Genomic DNA, 22,330 nt, shown 5'->3' with positions numbered 1-22,330 from the left:
AGTCAGTCGCCTGAGGCGGGAATTGAACCCGGGTCTCTGGCGCTGTGAGGCAGCAGTGCTAACCACTGTGCCACCGTGCCACCGACCCTAGTCTCAGTGTAACTGGAGCAGAGGGTCTAAGTGTAACTGGAGCAGAGGGTCTCAGTGTAACTAGAGCTATGGGGCTTTGTATTTCAATTACCAATGAAAGATATTTGACCTAATATAACCCTTTTCCTCCTCTGCCCCCCCATGGAAGGTTCCGAATCCAACGTTTTCTGAGTGCAGCCACCAGACAAAATCAAGAAGGAATCCACTCAGTGCAGGGACCAGTGTTGCAGACTAAAATACATCTCTTTCTCTTTTTGCCATCCTGATTTCCCTCTCGTGTTCACCCTGCAACCTAAGCTGAACTGGAAAGCAAGAACTGCTGTATGACTGTAAAATCAATGTCTAGCCTTGATAAGTATTTTTTATGATTTATATAAAAATTTTCTGAGTTACTGCACCAAACCTGTTGTTCTACTGGTTAAAATTTTAATGACTAAATGAATGATTATTAGGATGAGTTTAAATTGTGGCCCAAAACTTATAGGCTTTCCTTTTCAGAGGCTCACTAACAGAATTTTATATTCTCATTTTTATATTTTTGTAATTTTGCATATTTGTTATAATCCATCTCTGCACTGTACATGACAGATTCAGCATGTTTTAATTAAAGTAGATTGCATTTAATACTGGCCTTGAATATCAGTGCTAAGGTATAAAACGTGCAGTGAAAGATGACTTGCTGCTGTACTTTGGAAGTTAAAGATCAAAGAAAAACCATTTTGGCAGTGATTGAGGTGAAGGTGAAAGGCCAGGTGCGAGTTTAGGTATTTGGGAGTTTCGAGGGGCAGAGTTTGGCTGATGAGGAGGTGTGCTGTTGGTGTTAGACTGACATTTTCAAGTCAGATTCTGCAGTCAGGCTGGACCAGGTAGTTCCAACAGAGACTGGTCAGGCCAGGCCTGCTAATACTGCTCCCAGTAAAATGAGGCTATCGTAGATACTTCAGTGACTGGGTTAATACTGAGTGACTTAGTTACAAAGAGCAGCACATTTCCATCATCACGTTGTGCTTCAAGTGGCCCCAATTAGGATGGAACAGGGACCTTTAGGTCTTGAGGTCACATTCTATGATATGACATATTAGCTATGAGGCATAACACAATATCTTCCCTTCTCAAAGAGCAAAGAAGAAATCCCAAACAAATATTTGGTTGAACCAGGTAAATACCATCAATTCATTAATTAGACCAAAACAAATACATATTAACAATTCAAACTTTGATGTCACACTGTGGATTTGTGACTATTTCTCCTGATCTGATCTGGTGACCAGACACCCATCTGGAGAGGAATGTATTGTGTACAACTATGTTTATTAACAGCTTTGGTTGTCTTGTTGCTTTTTAAAATGTAAGCTATTTTTCTTATCAATCCATTCACAGATGTTATCGCACGTCTCTAGAGCAAGTGTGACTTGAACCCAAGGCTCCAAGTGTAGAGTTAGAGACACTACAACTGTGCCAAAAGAGAAGTTGTCTTGTTGCGAGATGCTGTTACTCAGTATCAATGGTGATCGCCTTTTCAGTAATAATTACTCAGGCTTCAAACAGCGAGAAATTTGGGCAAGTAATTATCATAAGATTATAAACTTTGTGCATTGTGAAAGGTCTGCTACTACTTTTGTTCAAGAATGAAATTTCGTGTGTATGTAGGGGTTCCCTCTCCAGCTGGAATTGATATGTTTGTATGCATCACAGGTATTCACAAGTTGTTGAAATTTCCTGGTCAGTGCACAACTTCACATGCTGCCCATCTTGTTTATTCAACTTCCACATATTTCTGGAATAACATTCTCATGATAACCTGGTGCAATATGCTATTTTAGTGTTTTAGAAGATGTCAGTTTATTTAGGAGGACACTGTACTTCAGCTGAGAGGAGACTGATTTTTTTTAAGTTTTTAGCCTCACAGCTCCAGGGACCTGGGTTTGATTCCAGCCTCAGGCGACTCTCTGTGTGGAGTCGGAAAAGCGCAGCAGGTCAGGCAGCATCCAAGGAACAGGAGAATCAACGTTTCAGGCATAAGCCCTTCTTCAGGCTTATGCCCGAAACGTCGATTCTCCTGTTCCTTGGATGCTGCCTGACCTGCTGCGCTTTTCCAGCAACACATTTTCAGCTCTGACCTCCAGTATCTGTAGTCCTCACTTTCTCCTCTGTGTGGAGTTTGCATGTTCACTCCATGTCTGTATGGGTTTCCTCCGGGTGCTCCGTTTTCATCCTACAGTCCAAAGATGTGCAGTTTAAGTGGATTGGCAATGCTAAATTGTCTATAGTGTCCAGGGATGAGCAGGCTGGGTGGGTTAGCCATGGGAAATGCAGGGTTACAGGGATAGGGACTGGGATGCTCTTTGGAGAGTCAGTGTAGACTCAATGGGCCAAATGGCCTGCTTCCACACTATAGGGATTCTATAATTTTGTTGCAGTAAGATGCATTTGACTTTTTAAATTGGAAAGTAAGTAGTTGGTTTGTTTCTTTTTCTTAAAAGTGAGAACTTTGCAGAGCTAATATTTTCCACCTATTTGTTATTTCATTTGCAGACCTAAACTTGTACAAACTGGTGCTGTCAGTTTATCAAATGCTTTGAAGTCCAGGTCTGCCTGATCTTTAATGACGTTTCCAAGTGTCTACCACTGAGAATGAGGATAATTTCTTAACAGTGAGTGCTCATTACCATTGTGCTGCCATCATGATTGATTACCTGATTGGGCCCTTGCTGTTTGATGATGTTGTGCTTATGTTAGCTCTTGTAACATAAGACCCGGACATGGGTAAAGTCATACTGGAGAATTTATTAGGCATTTGTTACAGTTCCTGGTATACAGTCACAGAGACCTCAGTATCTGGGCTAAGTTACTTAGTTACGAGCAATAAGACACTTGCATCAGCACATCATGCTTCAAATGATCCCAGTTAAAATGGAGTTTGAGACCTTTGCTCATGATGTTATCTTTGTGATGGATGTTTCTTAGAAGTATACTGCATATTAGTTATGAGACATTGCAGAACAAAGGCAAGGTCAGGATAGTAGTATGCAGATTCCCATTCTGATGTTAGCTCTCTCAATCTCACACAGTGTCTGCCAATCAATTCTTGAACCAGAACTAAATCCTGATCAAAGGTGATACATTAATGAATCATGCCCTAACTGACCTCAAAGTAATTGAGGGCAGTTTTCTTGATTGCAGGAATCCAGTGTAAATATTCCTGCAAAAGCTTGTAGCTAATGCTCCATCATCATGCTTTCTGAGATGAGCTTGGTTAATTTCCACATGGTGAATCTGGAACAGGTCAGAATTTTCCAACTGTTGACTGGATGTTGAAAATGGGATTTATCATGAAATCATAATCCCACCTTCATCCCACAATTTGTAGATGGAATTGTTTGGAATCAGTCCTACTGCCACCTAGTGCAGCAAACATGAGACAGAGTCAATGGCAAATCAATGTCAAAACACAATTTAAAAGATCCAATCCCATTTTGAGAAACATCAGAATAATTCCTCATTTAACAACTAGTTTAAAAACACATTAAAACAACCCAACAAAGGAAATTGCTGTTATGATGTGAGTAGATGTAATCATGCTGTAAACATGCAGAGCTGCGGCTTGCTTCTGAGAGCAGGCCTGCAGTCCTCAGCCTTGCCCGATGCCGGTGCCTGGGTGTTGAGATATCGGAGGCAGCGTGCAAGGAGGCAGAGGTGCGGTAAGCATGCAGGAGTTCTTGGTTTGCTGCAGAGACCTGGCCCCCAGTCCTCAGCCTTGCCTGATGCCAATAGACAAGTGTTGAGTCACTGGAAGTGGTGTGCGAGGGGGTAGAAGTGTGATAAGCATGCAGGAGTTTGTGCCAGGCTTAAAACAAACCCAAGCTGGCCAGATCTACTGTCTATTCTGCTCTCCAATGTCTGCTCCCTGGACAACAAACTGGACTGCACCCGATTGTGACAGGTGTCTCAGCGTGAGTTCAGAGACTGCTGCGTCTTTGTTTTCATGGACAGAGTTCCAGATACTGCCATCCAGCTAGACGGGCTCACCTTGTTTCACTCTGTCAGAAATGCAGCTCTGTCCAGTAAGGCTCGGGTTGGGGGTCTGTGTGTCCACATCAACATGAAATGGTGCAAAGACTCCCTGCCAGTCTCCAGTTACAGCTCACCACTGGTGGAGTTTGTGACTGTTAGATGCAGACTACAAGAATTCACCGCTGTCATTTTGGTTGGGTTGTATGTTCCTCCCAGTGCTAATGCTAAGGAAGCACTCAGTGAATTGTGTGGGGCTATTAGTGGACTGCAGAATGCGCATCCTGATGGTCTGTTTATTGTTGCTGGAGATTTCAACCAAGCGAATCTCAAGATTGTACTCCCTAAATTCCATCAGCATGTGGACATTGCGATGAGAGGGGGGAACATTCTGAATCTGGTTTATACAAACATTCCCAATGCATACAGAGCAGAGCCTGTGCCCTAGCTCGGCTCCTCACACCACATCTCTGTTATGCTAATCTTAGCATACAGACCACTCGTCAGATAGGTCAAACCAGTTCTGAAGCAGGTGGAAACCTGGCCTGCAGGAGCCATTTCTGCTCTTCAAGATTGTTTTGAACATGCTAACTGGCGCGTGTTCAGGGAGACAGCAACCAATGGTGATTCCATCCACTTAGAGGAGTACATGGCGTCAGCGATTTGCTACATTCTCAAGTGTTACGCTGACACCCATCGTCATGAAGTGCTTCGAGAGGCTCGTAATGAGGCATATTAAGACCCTGTTACCCCCCCCCCCCCCTCACTGGACACCCTGCAGTTTTGCGTATTCATCAAACTGCTCAACAGGTGATGCCATTTCCACCACCCTCCATCTGGCCCTCACCCACCTGGAGAAGAAGGACACCTACGTCAGACTACTGTTCATGGACTTCAGTTCTATATTTAACACTATCATTCCTCAGCACCTGATTGGAAAGCTGGGTCTGCTGGGCATAAATACCTCCCTCTGTAACTGCATCCTGGACTTCCTGACTGGGAGATCTCAGTCAATCCAGATTGGGAACAACATCTCCAACACCATCACACTGAGCACAGGGGCCTCAGGGCCTGTGTGCTCAGTTCACTGCTGTTCACCCTGCTGACACATGACTGTGCAGTAATGCACAGGTTGAACCACATCATCAAATCATCAAGTTCACTGATGATACGACTGTAGTCGGTCTCATCAGCATGAATGACGAGTTAGCATACACAGAGGAGGTGCAGCAGCTAATGGACTAGTGCAGAGCCAACAACCTGCCTCTGAATGTGGAAAAGACAAAAGAGATGGTTGCTGACTTCAGGAGGGCACTCTCCGCTGGACAACGACGGCTCCCCCATTAAGATCATGAAGAGCACCAAATTCTTGGTGTACACCTGGTGGAGAATCTCACCTGGACCCTCAACATCAGCTCCAAGAAAGCTCCAGCAGCGTCTCTACTTTCTGCGCAGGCTGAGGAAAGCCCACCTCCCAGTCCCCATCCTCACCACATTCTACAGAGGGTTCATTGAGTGTATCTTGAGCTGCTACATCGTTGCCTGGTTCGGGAATTGCACTGCCTCGGATCGTAAGACCCTACAATGGAGAGTGAGGATCGCTGAGAAGATCATCTGGGTTTCCCTTCCTTCCATTACAGACATTTGTACCACACATCGCATCCACAAGGCTAAGAGCATTGTGGAAGACCCCACACACCTCTCAATCAAATTCTTCTCCCTCCTGCCATCTGGCAGAAGATACCAGAGCATTCAGTCTCTCACAGCCAGACTGTGCAACTGTTTCCTCCCCCAAGCCATCAGACTCCTTAACACAGTATGATCGGACTCTTTCTCATCTGAAATTCTTTGCACAACTTTGACTTGCTGCTAGAAAAATATATTTTATTTATCATTCTTCTATTACACTGAAACTTGCCTGTTTCGCACTTCCTGTGCACTTTATGCCATGTACGATTGTGTACTTTGTGCTGTCCATGTGGCACCTTCAGTCCTGGAGGAACACTGTATTGTTTTTACTGTATCAGTTATATATGGTAGAAATGACAAATAAAAAGCTACTCTACTTTACTCTACATAGCAGTAACCTTCCAGAAGCTTCTCAGAAGACAAATTTAGCTAGACAGTCCATGCCGTATGCTTTATGAAACTACATGCCCCCCCCCCCCCGCCTCAAGTTGGGATGGGAAGGCAAATTATGAAACAAACTACCACAGAGATAAAGTATCACTAAGATAAAACCCTCCATGATAAAATTGCCTGTAAGAAGGTGAGATAATAACTTTCCACTTAACCTCTGGAATGGGCCTCAGCTAGTTATTTATCTGCAATTCAAACTTTTGCCTATGCATCTCTAAAGTAACAGTGTCATATGACTTTCATGTAGTAGAACCCAGCTGTTTTTTTAACCAGACTATTTTGAAATACCAGAGAGGTTCAACAATACCATTTCTTCATAAACCACTGACTGACAATATCAAAACACCGAAATCAGAGTTACAAAGGAAAGTGCCTTTGGCTGTTAAAATGCACTCAATAACCAACATTCTTGTCTCTGCAAGTAATCACCCTTTTTTTAAATTAAAGCATCAATGTAGGAATTATATTTTAATAAGAATTCCTTGAATTAAGAAACTGCACCATTCTTGAGCTGCTGCTAAGCCAATCAGTGATGCCCAGAAAGGAATTACCTGCTGCTAACTCCAGCTTTGGACTTCCAAACAATGTCTTTAAAATGACGATATAGATAAACTGGCATTCTTTCATTGTATTATACTCAGATTGTGGCTAATATCTATCCTTTCCAATTTGGTCTCTCTTTGTGTAATTGTGAGATTGCCGGTCTTGCATAAAATCCCCACCCCCCCCGCATCTAAGAGTGTGTGAAATTAACTCAACTTCTGGGCCATCTTTACAGATATATTTACAAAATCAGAATACACAAATAGACAAAGTGAGAATATAATCTCTAGTACCAGAGAGAGAGAGATATAGAGATGTGTTATTAAACTCATAATCTGTCCATAATAGGATCAATATATGCAGCCCATCCATGTGACATCCACTTTATAAACAGTCTGCAAAAGATACAATAACATTAATTGGATGCTATTGAAAATCTCAAGAATCTGTTAAATAAATAATACATCACTTGATTATGCATATAGAAAGCTATACATTTCAGCAGCTCACAAATCAGCGAAAATAAGCAGCCATTACTGAACTAAGTACTTCAAGGCCATTAGTATCTTCAAAATTTCATACACCTGTCAAATCCACCAAACCCACTCTTCAATGACAAGCAAAAAAGTGTTGCACTTCCAAGCCTGTTGATGCTTGTGAAACAGCCTGAAGATCATGCATTTAGTAAAGCTTCCATACGGCCAAACAGATGCATGAGCTGATCAGTAACTGACATATGAAAGCAATGGGAGTCTCCAAATAATTAGCTCTGGGTCGCAGACTGGGTTAGCCCTGTATAATGACATAATGCAGAATATCGCTTTGTCCTGTGCACAAACTACTCCAATGCAAATGAAGATTTTCTTTACTCTTAAAATGCTGCTCTTTCAATTGATGGCTTGATGGTTGTCAGAGATAACAACATAGGAACCATATTATTTAATGGCTGCTTACCTTATCCAACACATGGAACTATTGCCCCACACTTTAGTAACCACAGATAAAATACTAAAGAAGTCAACACAAATTTATTACTTCTTATAATTTTCATACCCCCAACACTTGGTTCATGTCTCCACTCGCAGAGGTGATTTTGGGTGGCTTTGAAATTTCTGTCACCTCCATGAAATTTCCAGAATTTCTGAATGCCCACTTCTTCAATGATGCGAGCTACCTCTCAGGAGGGATTTGCAATGTTCATTATATTCTTGGATCTGCTAAAAATGCCTGGTGATAGAAACGGATGAGAGGCTTCTAGCTCAATGGTTAGGCAATCGTGTTTTTCCCAAATTCAAGTGTATTTCACAAAAAATCCAGCCATATTTTTGAAAATAATGAAAATCTCAGTATGTAAAATGAACTTGGACAATAGTCAGTAGCAATTATGTTTTTGATATGGGAGAAGATCAGTTCCTTTTTATATGAAATCTTACATAGTTTTGTTTTGACTGAAGTCCAAATTGGTTTAGATTCACTTGGGAGCTGTTCCTTTTAAAACTAGGACTTTGCCCAAATGCAGTAGACACAAATTTATGCACTTTGATCCTGAATGTTCTGAAAACAAATCATTTAACTTTTCAATAAATGTTTAGTGTGGAAATTGAATGATTAACTAAGCAGAACTTCTCAGGCACCTTAAACAGAGTTACACCCCTTGTGAAACACTGTGAGCGGCTGATTTCTGACTAGGCAAGAATCATTAATTAATTAGAAGTTCAAGGACCTTTTGCCAAAAGGAGTGTCCTCAAGGTTTTCATCCAATTCTTGTGCAAGTGCAAGAATAATTCATTGATGTCTGAAAGTGGACCAGAGGGGACTGCCTTTATCTGGATTCTCACAGAATGATATTCAGACAAACCGTCCAGACGACATGGTATATATTTCAACAAAACTGTAAAACCTAAGTTGGACAATGGGCGATACTGTTAATTTGTAGATTTTGGTTGTTGTGAACTGTACACTCTCTGTGAACTTCTGGCTGTTTATAATCTGCAAGACATTGCTGCAAATTGGAGAACAACACAGTTTTCCTATAGTTGTGAGGAGTGGTGACAGTACATCTTGCTGAGGTCTAGTTTGAAGAAAGACTAATTTCTGAGCTTGCCATTTCCACTCTTTCTCCCAGGATACCACCAATGAACATGGTGCTGTGGGTGATGAGAATGTGGAGCGGGGTAACTGGTCTTCAAAGACTGACTACTTGCTCTCAATGATTGGTTACGCTGTCAGTCTGGGCAACATCTGGAGGTTCCCTTACCTGGCTTATAGAAATGGAGGAGGAACTGTAGATAAATTTAAAATATTGCAGAGTGAGCAGGCAGAGCTAAATGGGTCAATTCATCGATTTGTACAGAATGTTGAAGTTTAGGAAATTGTAAGTGTTTATTGCACTAAAACTAATACAGTAAGTAATACAGGGTTAAACAATTAATGTGAAGTGGTGGATTCAATCCCACAGCCAACAAATTTGCCTAATTTTTCTTCTGATGTGAGAGATGTGTTGTGATAGTTTAGAATTAGCAACATGATACATCAATTAGATGCTATTTATAAACCAAAATAAATAGTTCATTTATTAACTTATATTTTCAAGTGATATTATATAGAATGTATGAACCATCCACATCAGATATATTAACTGCACAGTGTGTGAAATCCTCAGAATAGCAGGCTCCTCAGTCAGGCCCTGGGGTCAGGCTTGTACATTATCATCAAACCTGCTCGAATCAGGGCTCTTCACAACCCACACCATTGAATTGATGGAAACCAAGGGCGAATGTGTAAAAAAAAAGTCATAACATGATTACATAAAGAGACAGGGAAAGATATTTGATTCATTTAGAGAGTAAAATTCACAAAGTGGCCATTTGAGTACAACTTCCTGCACGTCATAGAAAATTAAAACTGCAGCTGAAAATCAATGATCCCAATAGATTGCTAGATACGCAGACAGACAGACAAAACATGCATTCATAGAATTTCAGGATTAATTTTAACCCAACCAACACAGTGGAGACACCAAGTTTCAGGTTGAACAAGTGAATTTATCCACATTGAAATCCTTTCTACTATTTTCCAGCTGTATTTCTTGTTCCCTACATTCTCATCCTGGCACTTGTTGGGATTCCAATGTTTTTCTTAAAAATCACACAACACCAGGTTATAGTCCAACAGGTTTAATTGGAAGCACACTAGCTTTCAGAGCGACACTCCTTCATCAGGTGGTAGTGTCGCTCCGAAAGCTAGTGTGCTTCCAATTAAACCTGTTGGACTATAACCTGGTGTTGTGTGATTTTTAACTTTGTACACCCCAGTCCAACACCGGCATCTCCAAATCAATGTTTTTCTTGGGCAGTTTGCCAGCCTCGGACCTATTGGAGTGTGGAAAGCTGTACCAATATTCCAAGGTTAATGTTTATTTCTCAAAATAGTCACAACAAGCTTAAATAAGTCATACAATAAGTCAGTGTCGACTTCTTACGCAAACATTGTTAAAATGTTCCTTATCTGGTCAAGGTTTAAACTGAACTGGCTGATGTAGTGTCTGCACTCTGATCTGCCGTGCATATTATGAAGTGCTGAAGATGGTATTTATTATCAAGACTTGGAATGTGTGATTATCACCAGCCACAATGATGATCATGATTTGGAGATGCCAGTGTTGGACTGGGGAGTACAAAGTTAAAAATCACATAACACCAGATTATAGTCCAACAGGTTTAATTGGAAGCACGAGCTTTCAGAGCTCTGCTCCTTCATCAGGTGGTTGTTAAGTACACAGTTGTAAGACACAGAGGTTACAGCAAAAGTTTACATTGTGATGTAACTAAAATTATACATTGAAAAATACCTTGATTGTTTGTTAAGTTAGAATGACCATGTTAGTTTCGCTTCTTCCATATATAAATCGCGAAACCTGTTTTTAAAAAAGTTACATTCTCAGATAAACTTTAAAGTTCCTGCACCATGGTACCGGACCCACTTGACACCCTATCTCTACGCAGTTGTCACCTTATTAACCTGGCAGCCTGGCACCCTGCTCCAATCCACATGGCATCCTCCTTCTATCACCCATTTAGCTGCCACCCTGCTTCTATCAGCCTAGTACCTTCCCCTCCCTGCACCCTAACACACATCTACCTTGTGCACTTACCAAATGACAGCAGCTGTTAAAGTGGCTGTCAGAAACATTAAAATATCAGAAGACTGCAGCTGCCTGCTGTGAAATAGGTCATGTTTTGCCTTCCCCTGGCAGAGTCTGTGCTGTGAAAGAACTGTCAGAGTGGAAATGTGCTTCCATATTTCTAAGATTGCCCTCGGTTGAATCTCCAGCTCAGAAATGTGGAGCTCCATTCGTTCATTCTGAAATAAAATGGAGTGGTGTAGCCAGGTGTGTGAGACTCCCCTTCCCTGGAAAATCCAGCTCATTATAATCCTTAATGTCTTCTACAATAACTACTACTGAATACTTCTGAAGAAACTTTTTATAACTTAACATTTTAATTTGGGTACCTTTATCAAACTAGAGAAGAAGCAGATTGAGCACCAGAGCTGGACTGTGCTGAGAGTGAGTGCACGGACTGTACCTCTGTGTTCAGATCGAGGCATAACCTTATCCATGTAATCAAAATGATTCACTGATTCAGTCAGAGTGAAACAGTGACCCTGGTTATACTGAAATGGAATGCAAAATTTAAATGTAATACTGAAACACATTCCACATTTTCCAGACCCACTCTGCAATCCCACTCTGACTGATGGATATTTTGAAATCGTTAATACAACATGGCTGCAGACAAACAATGAAAGTTGTCCAAATGGATCAGAAATCTCCATTCCTCACCAGCGCCCGAGTGAGCAATGGAGATTTCTGATCCATTTGGACAACTTTCATTGTTTGTCTGCAGCCATGTTCTATTGTTGTAATTGGGAGTAAGTACATTGCTGCAGATAGCCACACCGATAACCTGCACAGCTATAATTCCTCTTTAGATGGTTATTTAGTGAATGTCCTGTTTAATGAGATGGAAGCTGTTTGAGTTTGATAGAGAGGCTACTTACATCACAAACCTGTTACAAAATGGCATCATTGGCAGGGACCCTTTGCTAATTAACAGCCCTCTGGTTTCAAAACCCTGCTTTGACAACATTTATATCACAAAAGATTTAATTTAAATAAAAATTATTCATCAAGAGAATATTCACCACCAGAATTCCTAAACATTAAATGTTTGAAATTATCACCGATCAATGTACCTTTCTCTGCTTTTAATTGTGATATTGTCTTGTATTTAACATATAGACCTGGGAATTGCATTTAGATTAATTGTCTGGAAGTAGACACCATGTTTTACAATAGGAAGGAGCTAAGTTCACTGGGAGACATAGTGATTAAATCAAATAGTTTTAACAGTGCAAAGTGAGGCAATCAGTGAAACTCTGTCACAAACTCCTTCAAATCAAATCCCCTCTAGTCAACAACATTAGCACTCACTGTTAAAACAAAGATCTGTGTTGAAAGGCAATAGGAAGAGTGAGATAGATCAGAAAGAAAGTCAAATCTCTTCTAACCTCTTTGGAACAATTTTTAAAAACCACAGGCAAACTTTATGATGTTCAAATCTACAAATATTTATTTCATTAAATACAGAGGTGCTTTGTATCAATCATTATTGTAGGCAATGAATTTTATCCTGACACAGATGCTGTCTATTTTCATTTCCTTCAGTAAAGTGGTTTTACGCCGTTCCAGTTCAATGGATGAGACTGGGGAGATAGTCTGGTATTTTGCCCTCTGTCTGCTTCTGGTCCGACTGATAGTTGGGGCAGCGTTATCGAAGGGAATCAAATCATCAGGAAAGGTAAATGTTTGTGATGAGTACAGTGATAATTAGTGACTAAGTTTGAATTTCTGAAACAAAGAAATTAGAATTTATAAATCATTTGTGAAGGGGCTGGTTTATCTCCCAGGTGATGAGAAATAATCATTGGGAGAAAACAATAAAATGCTGATAATGCTCAACAGTTCACCTTGCCTCAAGCCTTTAAGAGGATATCACAACATATCTGACATTCCTGTATCAAGTTACCCATCTCATCTCCAGTAGTTATTAAAGTTGCAGAAATATGTTGATAGCCTTGTCGCAGTTACTGTGGGTGGAATCTGTTAGGGGTGTGAGCCACGTGACCTACGGTGAGATTTAAGGCAGAACTCTGACATGGTTCATCTCCATCAGGAACAACTCGCTGATTTTTTATGACTCTGCCGTTGAGGAGAAGTGTTTCTTACTGGGCAGTAAGGGGAACTGTAGCTTATTTAATGTCTTATTAATGACACCAATTGCTTATTAATATTCCGTTTCCTATCTTACCATACACGCCAAACAAACAAAATGTTGTGAATTCTCGGGCTAGACGTCAGAGCCTTGTCGCAGTTCCTGGCAACTTCAGGCTGCTACTGGCTGTGCACAGCTTCCATGTTGCTCACCCTCAAACAGCACAATCCATGGGCCCTCACTTTGTGACAATCATGGGATGTGGTGAGGCCAGCACTTGTTGCACATTCCTAATTGATCAGAGGACAATTAAGAGTGAACCTTATTACTGTGTGTCTGGAGTCACATGTATATCAAGACCAGGCAAGGATGGCAGATTTCCTTCCCTAAAGGGTATTAGTGAATAAGAAGATTTTGTTTCAAACAATTGACAATGGATTCATAGTCATCATTACATTCTAAATTCCAGATTTGTGTTAACTTTAAATTCCACTATCTGCTGTGGCAGGATTTGAACCTACATCCCCAGAACATTACTTCGGCCTCTAATATTGCAGGGATAATATCACTCAGCCATTGCCTCCCCAGGGTGTGAGACATCTCTCACTGTGTAGAGGAATGTATGCAGCCCTCATCTGCAGGGTATTCCTCCACTGACTATGCTCACAGCTAAGAGCCTCCTTAGCCCAGTTGTGTACATAATTTGTGACAACTAGCTACTTCTAAGGAGCAATAGGGGCCCTGTATAGTATCTTTAGGTCATGCACCCACAAATACATCAGGACAATGAGTGATGCCATCTGTGCCCCAACAATGAGGCTTGTGTTATCACCCAGGCAATAGGATTCGAGAATATAAAATTCAGGTATCCCCAAGAAACAAGGTGTCATCGACTACGCACATGTGGCTATAAGAGGGCCATATCACAACACTGTGGAATTGATGTCTATTCCATTAACGGTCAGGTGATCTCTGAATACTGTTACCGTTTCCTGGAGTTATGTAACTGTTACCTTGGTAACTGCTTCATTACTTTCCCAGTACATTGACAACTGTTTCAGTGTCACCTCTTCCTCTCAGCATGAACTGGAAAGCTTCATTCATTTTGTATCCAATTTCTACCTTCCTAACCTGGTCCAACTCTGAATCTTATCTTCTCTTTTGCACCCTCTGTGATTTATAGAGCTAGGCTTTCTAAAGTTCACTCGAAAGCAACAACTCTCACAGGTGCCTTTGTCTATGTTCCTCACATCCTGCTTCTGTCTCTGTCACATTGATCTGATGTTGCAACCTTTCACACTGGCACTTCTGATGTCATTAACTTTTACTGAAACCATGGGCTCCCAATATGGCCATATCCTACTCTCTCTTCTATTTTTCTTCAGTTCTAATGACAGGTCAATGACCTGAAATGTTAACTCTGTTTCTCTCTCTCTCTGCAAGTATTAGTTAACTTGCTGAGAACCTCCAATACTTCTGTTTTGTTTTTATTTCCCAATATCCAGCATCTGCAGTGTTTCGCTTAAGTAACTGTAAGGATCTCTATTATATCATTACAAGTCATATAGGCATTGTTGGCTATACCATCTTTTCTTGGTCATTAATATTTACCCTGGAGCTGTCCCCTTGAACTGCTGTAGTCGAATTGGTGTCGGGACACCCTCAGTATTGTTAGGGAGGGAGTTCCAGGAATTTGACCCAGCGACACTGAAACAACAGTGATATATTTCCAAATTGGGATGCTGAGGGCCTTGCAGGGTAAATTGCAAGTGATGTTGTTCCCATGTATTTGCTGCCTTTCTCGTCCTTGACGGTAGATGTCATAGATTTGGAAAGTGCTGTCGATGGAATTTGGTGAGTGGTATACATAGCTGCCACATTGCACAAGTGATAGAGGAAATGAATATTTAAGATGGAGGATGGGAAAAAAGCCCAACTTTTTGAAAGGTTTATTGTCTCAAACAGCATTTCCCATCGAGATGATGTAAAAGATCACATAATAGAGACATGTAAGAAGAAGCTACATAGCTTCCACTGAGCTAGCCATATCTCTGGAAAGCTGTATTTAGTTTAGTTTAGATTACTTACAGAGTGGAAACAGGCCCTTTGGCACAACAAGTCCACACCGACCCGCAGAAGCACACCCACCCAGATCCATTTCCCTACACCTAACACTACAGGCAATTTAGCATGGCCAATTCACCTAACCTGCACATTTTTGGAATGTGGGAGGAAACCGGAGCAAACCCACGCAGACACAGGGAGAATGTGCAAACTCCACACAGTCAGTCGCTTGAGGCGGGAATTGAACCCAGGTCTCTAGCGCTGTGAGTCAGCAATGCTAACCACTGTGCCCACTTGTTTGAATATGTTAACAAACTGGAGTTGTATAAACCTCCAAATAGCTCAGTATCTCTCCTAAGTTCAACTCATTAAGTACATAGGGGTAAGAACAATGACTGCAGATGCTGGAAACCAGATTCTGAATTAATGGTGCTGGAAGAGCACAGCAATTCAGGCAGCATCCAAGGAGCTTCGAAATCGACGTTTCGATGCTGCCTGAACTGCTGTGCTCTTCCAGCACCACTAATCCAGAATCATTAAATACATAACACCAATTGAGAGGCTTGCTCGGTCATGGATGGTGGAGAGGTTCATGAATGGTGGAGAGGTTCATGAGTGTTGTGGGGCACATTTATTAAGGCAAGTGTAGAGTATTCCATCACTCTGCTGACCTGTGCCTTATAGATGATGGTTAGATTTTGGGAAGATTCAGAAAAGAGCCATTCACCACAGAGTTTCCCACCTCTAACTGGCTCTTGTAGCCACAATATTTATATGGATGGTCCATTGAGGTTTCTCGTCAATGGTAACCCCGAGGATGACTGAATGCCACAGGAAGATGGCTGGATTCTCATTCATTGGAGATGGTCAGCATCAGTGGCTCAGTGTTTAGCACTGCTGCCTCACAGCACCAGGGACTCAAGTTTGATTCCATCACTGGGGAACTGTCTGTGTGTAGTTTGCACATTCTCCCCATGTCTGCGTGTGTTTCCTCCCACAGTCATAGATCTGCAGGTTGGGTGGATTGGCCACACTAAATTGTCCATACTGTCCAGGGATGATCTGGCTAGGTGGGTTAGCCATGGGAAATGCAGAGTTACTTGCATCGGGTAAGGAGTCTGGGTGGGATGCTCTTTGGAGGGTTGGTATGGACTTGATGGGCCAAACGGCCTGTTTCCACACTGTAGGGATTCTACGGTCATTACCTGGTACTTGTATGCCGTGAAGTTTGCTTAGCTCAAGCTTAAATGTTACCAAGTCTTACTGAATATGGGCATGGACTGCTTCATTATCCTAGGAGTTAGGAATTGTATTGAAGATTGTGCAATCTTCAGCAAACATCCCCATTTCTGACATTATGAGGGAGTTAACGCATTTGATAAATCAGCTGAAGGTGGCTGGGCTACGGACTTGATCGTGAACAACTCCAACAGAGATGTCCTCGGGATGAGTTCCTCAGTTCCTAGTCACCACAACCAATTTCCAGCCAGTGGAAAGTTCTCACCCCTCCATTCCCCACCCTGCTGTCAGTTTCCATTCCCTTCAATTTTACTAGGACTCATTGTGGCCAAACTCATTCAAATGTTGCTGTGCTGTCTAGGGCAGTCTCTCTCACCTCACCTCCAGAGTTTGGCTCTTGTAACCATGCTTGGACCAAGGTTATTGTAAGGTCAGGAGCTCAGTTAGCATGGAGGAGCCTGAATTGAGTAGCTAATGAGTAAGGAACAGTTGATAGAATGTCAACTATCCTTTCCATCACATCACAGATGGTAGAGAATGTACTGATGGAGCATTACTCGATCAGATTGGATTTGTTTTGCTTTCTGAAGATGCGACATACCTGAACAATTTTCCACATTGTAACTAGGTCTGCAGCTAGTTCTGGTACATTGTCAAAGTCTGCTCAGTAATAACTGATTGAACATGTGTATTCATGCTTTTGTTCCTCAATTAAATAAAATGAAATTAACTTTATTTGATTATCTTCATTTTGATGTTCCTATTATTATGTCAATGGGTTTAACACTTTTTAAATGAGCACATTTATAACAAGGTCTTGCAAAACACTATCTCAAGATGCAAACCATGTGAAACCACATGAAAGTGTGATCCCTGTGTGTATCCGCCATGTTACTATTCCTCTCCTGGTTGTCTTCTGTTACCCGTGATGCACTGATGAGAATCCTGTTAGTTTGCCATTTGGTTGGATAATGTTATCTTTACAGCAAGGGGAATGGAGTATAAAAGTAGGCAAGTCTTGCTGCAAAGGTACAGCAGCAACTGTTTTGGTCTCCTTTAAGGGGCGTATTTGTTTTTGAGACAGCTCTGTCAACCTCTTTGTGCTAATTCCTCAAATAAACCGTGTATCTTATAAAACACATGTTTGATCAGTTTGGGCCTATACTAACAGAAATTTAGGAGACCAAGAAATAACCTTCAAAAATTCTGAATGGTCTTGACAGGCTTGTTCTCCTCATGGGAGAATCTAGAACAGGGAGCACCGTTTCAAAATCAGGCATCTCCAAGTAAGGTAGAGTGAAGAGGAATCTGTTGCTTCGGAGCATTTTTAATCTTTCAAATGCTCTTCTCAGAAAGTAGTAGAGTCTGGGTCATTGAATATATGCAAGGCAGAGTTTTTAAATTTGTCAAGAGAATGAAAGGCTATGGAGAGAGAATGTGTTGGATGATCAGGCAGGAAAGGAAACGTATGGTTAGCACCTGATCAGCCAGAATCTTATTGCATGGTGGGGCCACATGGCCTCGTATTGCTTCGAGATTTTATTTTCTTCAGTTGTACCAGTAATACAGGAAAATCTAACAAGGTTCTCTCTGTGCTCAGGTTGTTTATTTCACTGCAACATTCCCTTATGTGGTTCTGACCATACTCCTGATCCGAGGGGTTACCCTGGAGGGAGCTTCTAAAAGAATTGAATTCTACATCGGAAGCCAGTCAGACTTCTCCAGACTGGCTGATGCTGAGGTAAATACGCAATATGAATGATTGACTCTTTATTATATTTTTACTCTGCTTGGGTTAGTCAATTTAAAATCAGTGCCTTACTTATGAGTTCTTTACTAAATGTCAATGAACCAGATTTAGTTATTACAAAGTTTTAATTGAGCTTGTGATGAATTCAAAAGAATCAGTTTAAGGTCTATATCATTCTCCATTGGCAGGAAAGAGGGTCAGTCATGGTCTGTGATGGAAGAGAGGATGGAAATTGATGGGGAATGGTGACAAGGAATGGGATGCAACAGAATTCCTCCTTCGTGCCTCCTTCTTTCTGAAATCTTGGAACTGATTCAGGTCTAAGAGTTTCAGGTGAAATGCCTCATTGACATATGAAGCCAATATTGACCCACATTTTGCTGTGTCAGGGCCATAGAAAGGGCCACTCTGGATGAGCCTTGTCCTTATCCATTCCGTGTCAATGAGATTTGGTGCTGCAAGTATCTGGAAGTGGGAGGGGTAAATGAGACAACATCTGAAATTTAGAATCTACATCTGGAGTGAACATTGGAAAGTCACTGATTATATCCTTAACCAGTCAGATTGTAGTATTTTGAACTTAACAATGCAAGGACTGAGACAGAAAAGAAAGTGTAAGTTTGAGTAGGTGACTTCAATACTGTGAATCCATTCTTCCAGTAGTTCATTTAACTCCCAGAGATAGTGACTGGTAGTGAATAAACACTTGCACATCATTAAAAGGTTATTCAATGTAATATTGCGTGAAACAGATTTCTGAGTTTACAGCGTAAGGATAACGATTTCACTGACCACAGTGAATACAAACAGGCTGACTGGGAGATACCATTTTAGGAAGCTGACAGTGGGCTAATATAGACTGGATAACAGCGGATGGAATTTTGTATTCAGTCCAAAAACACAGCAGTGTTTGTGAACAGAAAATAGTGAACACTATTACTTCCTCAAATTTTCTGACAGCAATTGGATTTGATTTCCATTTATATTGTTTATCTACTTTCTACATGAGTTTGCAGATTACAATGTAGTTTTACAGTGACCAATAACAACTATTGCATGAGACCAATTGATATTAAACCACTTTGGTTGCTGTGATATTGCTACAACTTTAAAATGAATCATTATTTATGCTGAAAGGTGTTCTATGATGGTGTCAGTGCGAATGCTGCAAATAATGAACTAAGAACATAAGAAATAGGAGCAAGAGTAGGCCATCCGGCCCATCGAGCCTACCCCGCCATTCAATAAGATCACGGCTGATCTCTTCGTGGGCTCGGCTCCATTTATGGTCCGGCCACTGACCATACCCATAATTCTTTTACTGATCAATAATCTATCTGTCTTTGCCTTAAAAACATTCAATGAGCTAGCCTCAACCATTTTGCTGGGCAGGGAATTTCACAGATTCACAACACTTTGGGTGAAGAAGATCCACCTCAACTCAGACCTAAATCTGCACTCCCTTATTTTGAGGCTATACCCCTGCTTCTCATTTCACCTGCCAGTTAAAACAACCTCTCTGCTTCTACTTTATCTATTCCTTCATAATTTTATATGTTTCTGTAAGATTCACCCTCATTCTTCTAAATTCCAATGAGTATAGTCCTAGTCTACTCAATCTCTCCTCATAAGCCAACCCTCTCAAGTCCAGAATCAACCCAGTGAACCTCCTCTGCACCCCCATCCAGTGCCAGTAAATTATTTTTCAAATAAGGAGACCAAAACTGTACACAGTACTCAAGGTGTGTCCTCACCAGCACCCTAGACAGCTGCAACATAACCTCCAGAAATTGCATGCAATTCTGGTCTCCTTTCTATCAGAAAGGTCTTGTGAAACTTGAAAGGGTTCAGAAAAGATTTACAAGGATATTGCCAGGGTCGGAGGATTTGAGCTACAGGGAGAGGCTAAACAGGCTGGGGCAGTTTTCCCTGGAGCGTCGGAGGCTGAGGGGTGACCTTATAGATGTTTACAAAATTATGAGGGACATGTAGGATATATAGACAAAGTCTTTTCCCTGGGGTCAGGGAGTCCAGAACTAGAGGGCATGGGTTTAGGGTGAGAGGGGAAAGATATAAAAGAGACCTAAGGGGCAACTTTTTCACGCAGCTGCCAGCTGGAATGAGCTGCCAGAGGATGTGGTGGAGGCTGGTACAATTGCAACATTTAAGAGGCATTTGGTAGGGTATATGAATAGGAAGGGTTTGGAGGGATATGGGCCGGGTGCTGGCAGGTGGGACTAGATTGGGTTGGGATATCTAGCCGGCATGGACAGGTTGGACCGAAGGGTCTGTTTCCATGCTGTACATCTCTATGACTCTATGACGCCCTGTTTTTAAACTCCACCCTCCAGCAATGAAGGACCATAAACCACTTGCCTTCTTAATTAACTGCTGCAATTGCAAACCAACTACTTGTGATTCATTCACAAGGACATCCAGGTCCCTCTGCTCTGCAGCATACTGCAATTTTTCACCATTTAATAATAGTTCATTTTCTTGTTATTCTGACCAAAATGGATGATCCCACACTTCCTAACATTGTACTCCATCTACCAGACCCTTGCCACTCACTTAAACTATCTATATCCCTCTGCAGACTTTAAACGTCCTCTTCTCACTTTGCTCTGCAAACCATTTTAGTGCCATTTGAGAAATTTAAAACACTTTACTTGGTCCACAACTACAATTTATCTATTTAAATCGTAAACAATTGAAGTCCCAATACTGATCCATGGGGCATACCTCCTTTATCTTAAGCACCTTTAACTTCGGCAGCAGGCTTTCGTGTGACACTTTGTTGAATGCCTTCTGAAAACCGAGTCAGTCACTGAAAACCATGGCTGGTGAAGAATATATCAGACACCCCAGGGGAAATTCGGCAGTAAGTGATTAACAGTAATGATGACCGTCCTGTTTAATAAGAGATACTGTTAATCCAGAGGGAGCTACTTTGGTCAGTTCACCATGGATTAAGCATATGTGTCCTCATATTATTTTCAAGGTTAACATCATGATATCCTTTGAATAAGTTTGTGTTTCATTTCCCTCCAGACACTAATTCTATTTTCTATTTACCAGATCTGGAAAGATGCTGCAATGCAAATTTTCTTTTCCATTTCAGTGGGTTGGGGCAGTTTAGTAGCATTGTCATCCCATAACACATTCCATAACGACTGCTACAGAGATACTATCGTTGTCTGCATGGTTAATTGTGCTACGAGTGTGTTTGTTGGATTTGTCATCATCTCCATCCTTGGACACATGGCTCATGTACTAGATAAGCCTGTTTCAGAGGTTGCACAGTCAGGTAAATTAGAGCTGTTCTAAGTATTAAGAGTCAAACAGCTTTAATGTGCTCTCTGAAGTGAATCACACTGATGTTCAAGTGTCTAGACACAATGATCAAGCCTCAGATCCAAATTGATAGCCAGGTTCTGAAGAGCAACACATTGCCATGATGTTTGATTTATACTGGACAGGAATTGGAGCTGAATAATGCAATGGAATGCCGGGGATTGTACCTTAGGTCTTAAAAGTGAGCTTTTAAAATAACCACAGGATCGGCAATATTAAAGCAATCAATTAACATTATTGTCCAGTATAAGATCTGTTATTTAACTTAGAATTACATTTTATATGAGCCATGTTTAATGTTTTATGAAGAAAATTTGAATGAATTCCACAATATCAACATGTATTTCTAATCTGAACCACTTTTGTTTATTTATGGCATCAATTAAAGTACTGTATTGTGGTCTCAGATTATAAATTGTTGAAAGCACATTTTTCAGAAAGTTTTTCATGTGAAAAACCATTTCATATAAACGTTCTGTGTAATGCCAGTTATATCTATTGATGATGCTGTAATAAGTAAGTAATAATGACCAGGGCTGCACAGTGGCTCAGTGGTTAGCACTGCTCCCTTTCAGCATCAGGGACCTGGGTTTGAATCCAGCCTTAGGTGACTATCTGGCTGTGTGGAGTTTGCACGTTCTCCCCATGTCTGTGTGGGTTTCCTCTCGGTGCTCTGGTTTCCTCTCACAGTCCAAAGATGTGCAGGTTAGGTGGATTGGCAATGCTAAATTGTCTGGTAATGTCCAGGATTGTGCAGGCTAGGGTAATGCAGGGATAGGGTGGGGGGCTGGGGCTAGGTGGGATGCTCTTCAGAGGGTTGGTGCAGACTCAATCGACCTAATGGTATATTACCGTGCTGTAAGGA

At 41.3% G+C, this 22,330-nt stretch overlaps 1 protein-coding gene across 2 annotated transcripts in view; it reads left to right on the top strand.

Moving 5' to 3' along the window:
- Positions 1–2,627: 2,627 nt before the first annotated feature.
- The window catches only part of LOC122557095 (sodium- and chloride-dependent neutral and basic amino acid transporter B(0+)-like), a 53,768-nt gene continuing 34,065 nt past the window's right edge, over positions 2,628–22,330 (top strand). The window contains exons 1-3 of one of the 2 annotated variants that reach the window (XR_015758693.1): positions 2,628–2,744; positions 12,512–12,644; positions 17,962–18,102. Coding sequence is in view for 1 of the 2 variants with exons in the window: in XM_087992226.1 (XP_087848352.1) it covers positions 8,625–8,656; positions 12,512–12,644; positions 17,962–18,102 (306 nt within the window). In the remaining variant the exon portion in view is untranslated. Of the gene's footprint in view, positions 2,745–8,555; positions 8,657–12,511; positions 12,645–17,961; positions 18,103–22,330 lie in introns of those variants that run through there. The other variant, XM_087992226.1, reaches the window with a different exon arrangement.

This window comes from Chiloscyllium plagiosum, unplaced genomic scaffold, assembly GCF_037043375.1.
Source record: "Chiloscyllium plagiosum isolate Xiang-an unplaced genomic scaffold, Cpla_swu_hap1 HiC_scaffold_11, whole genome shotgun sequence".
In the NCBI taxonomy this organism is placed as follows: domain Eukaryota; kingdom Metazoa; phylum Chordata; class Chondrichthyes; order Orectolobiformes; family Hemiscylliidae; genus Chiloscyllium; species Chiloscyllium plagiosum.
Note: the sequence above shows the minus strand (reverse complement) of the source record. Positions and strands in the feature narration are given on the sequence as shown.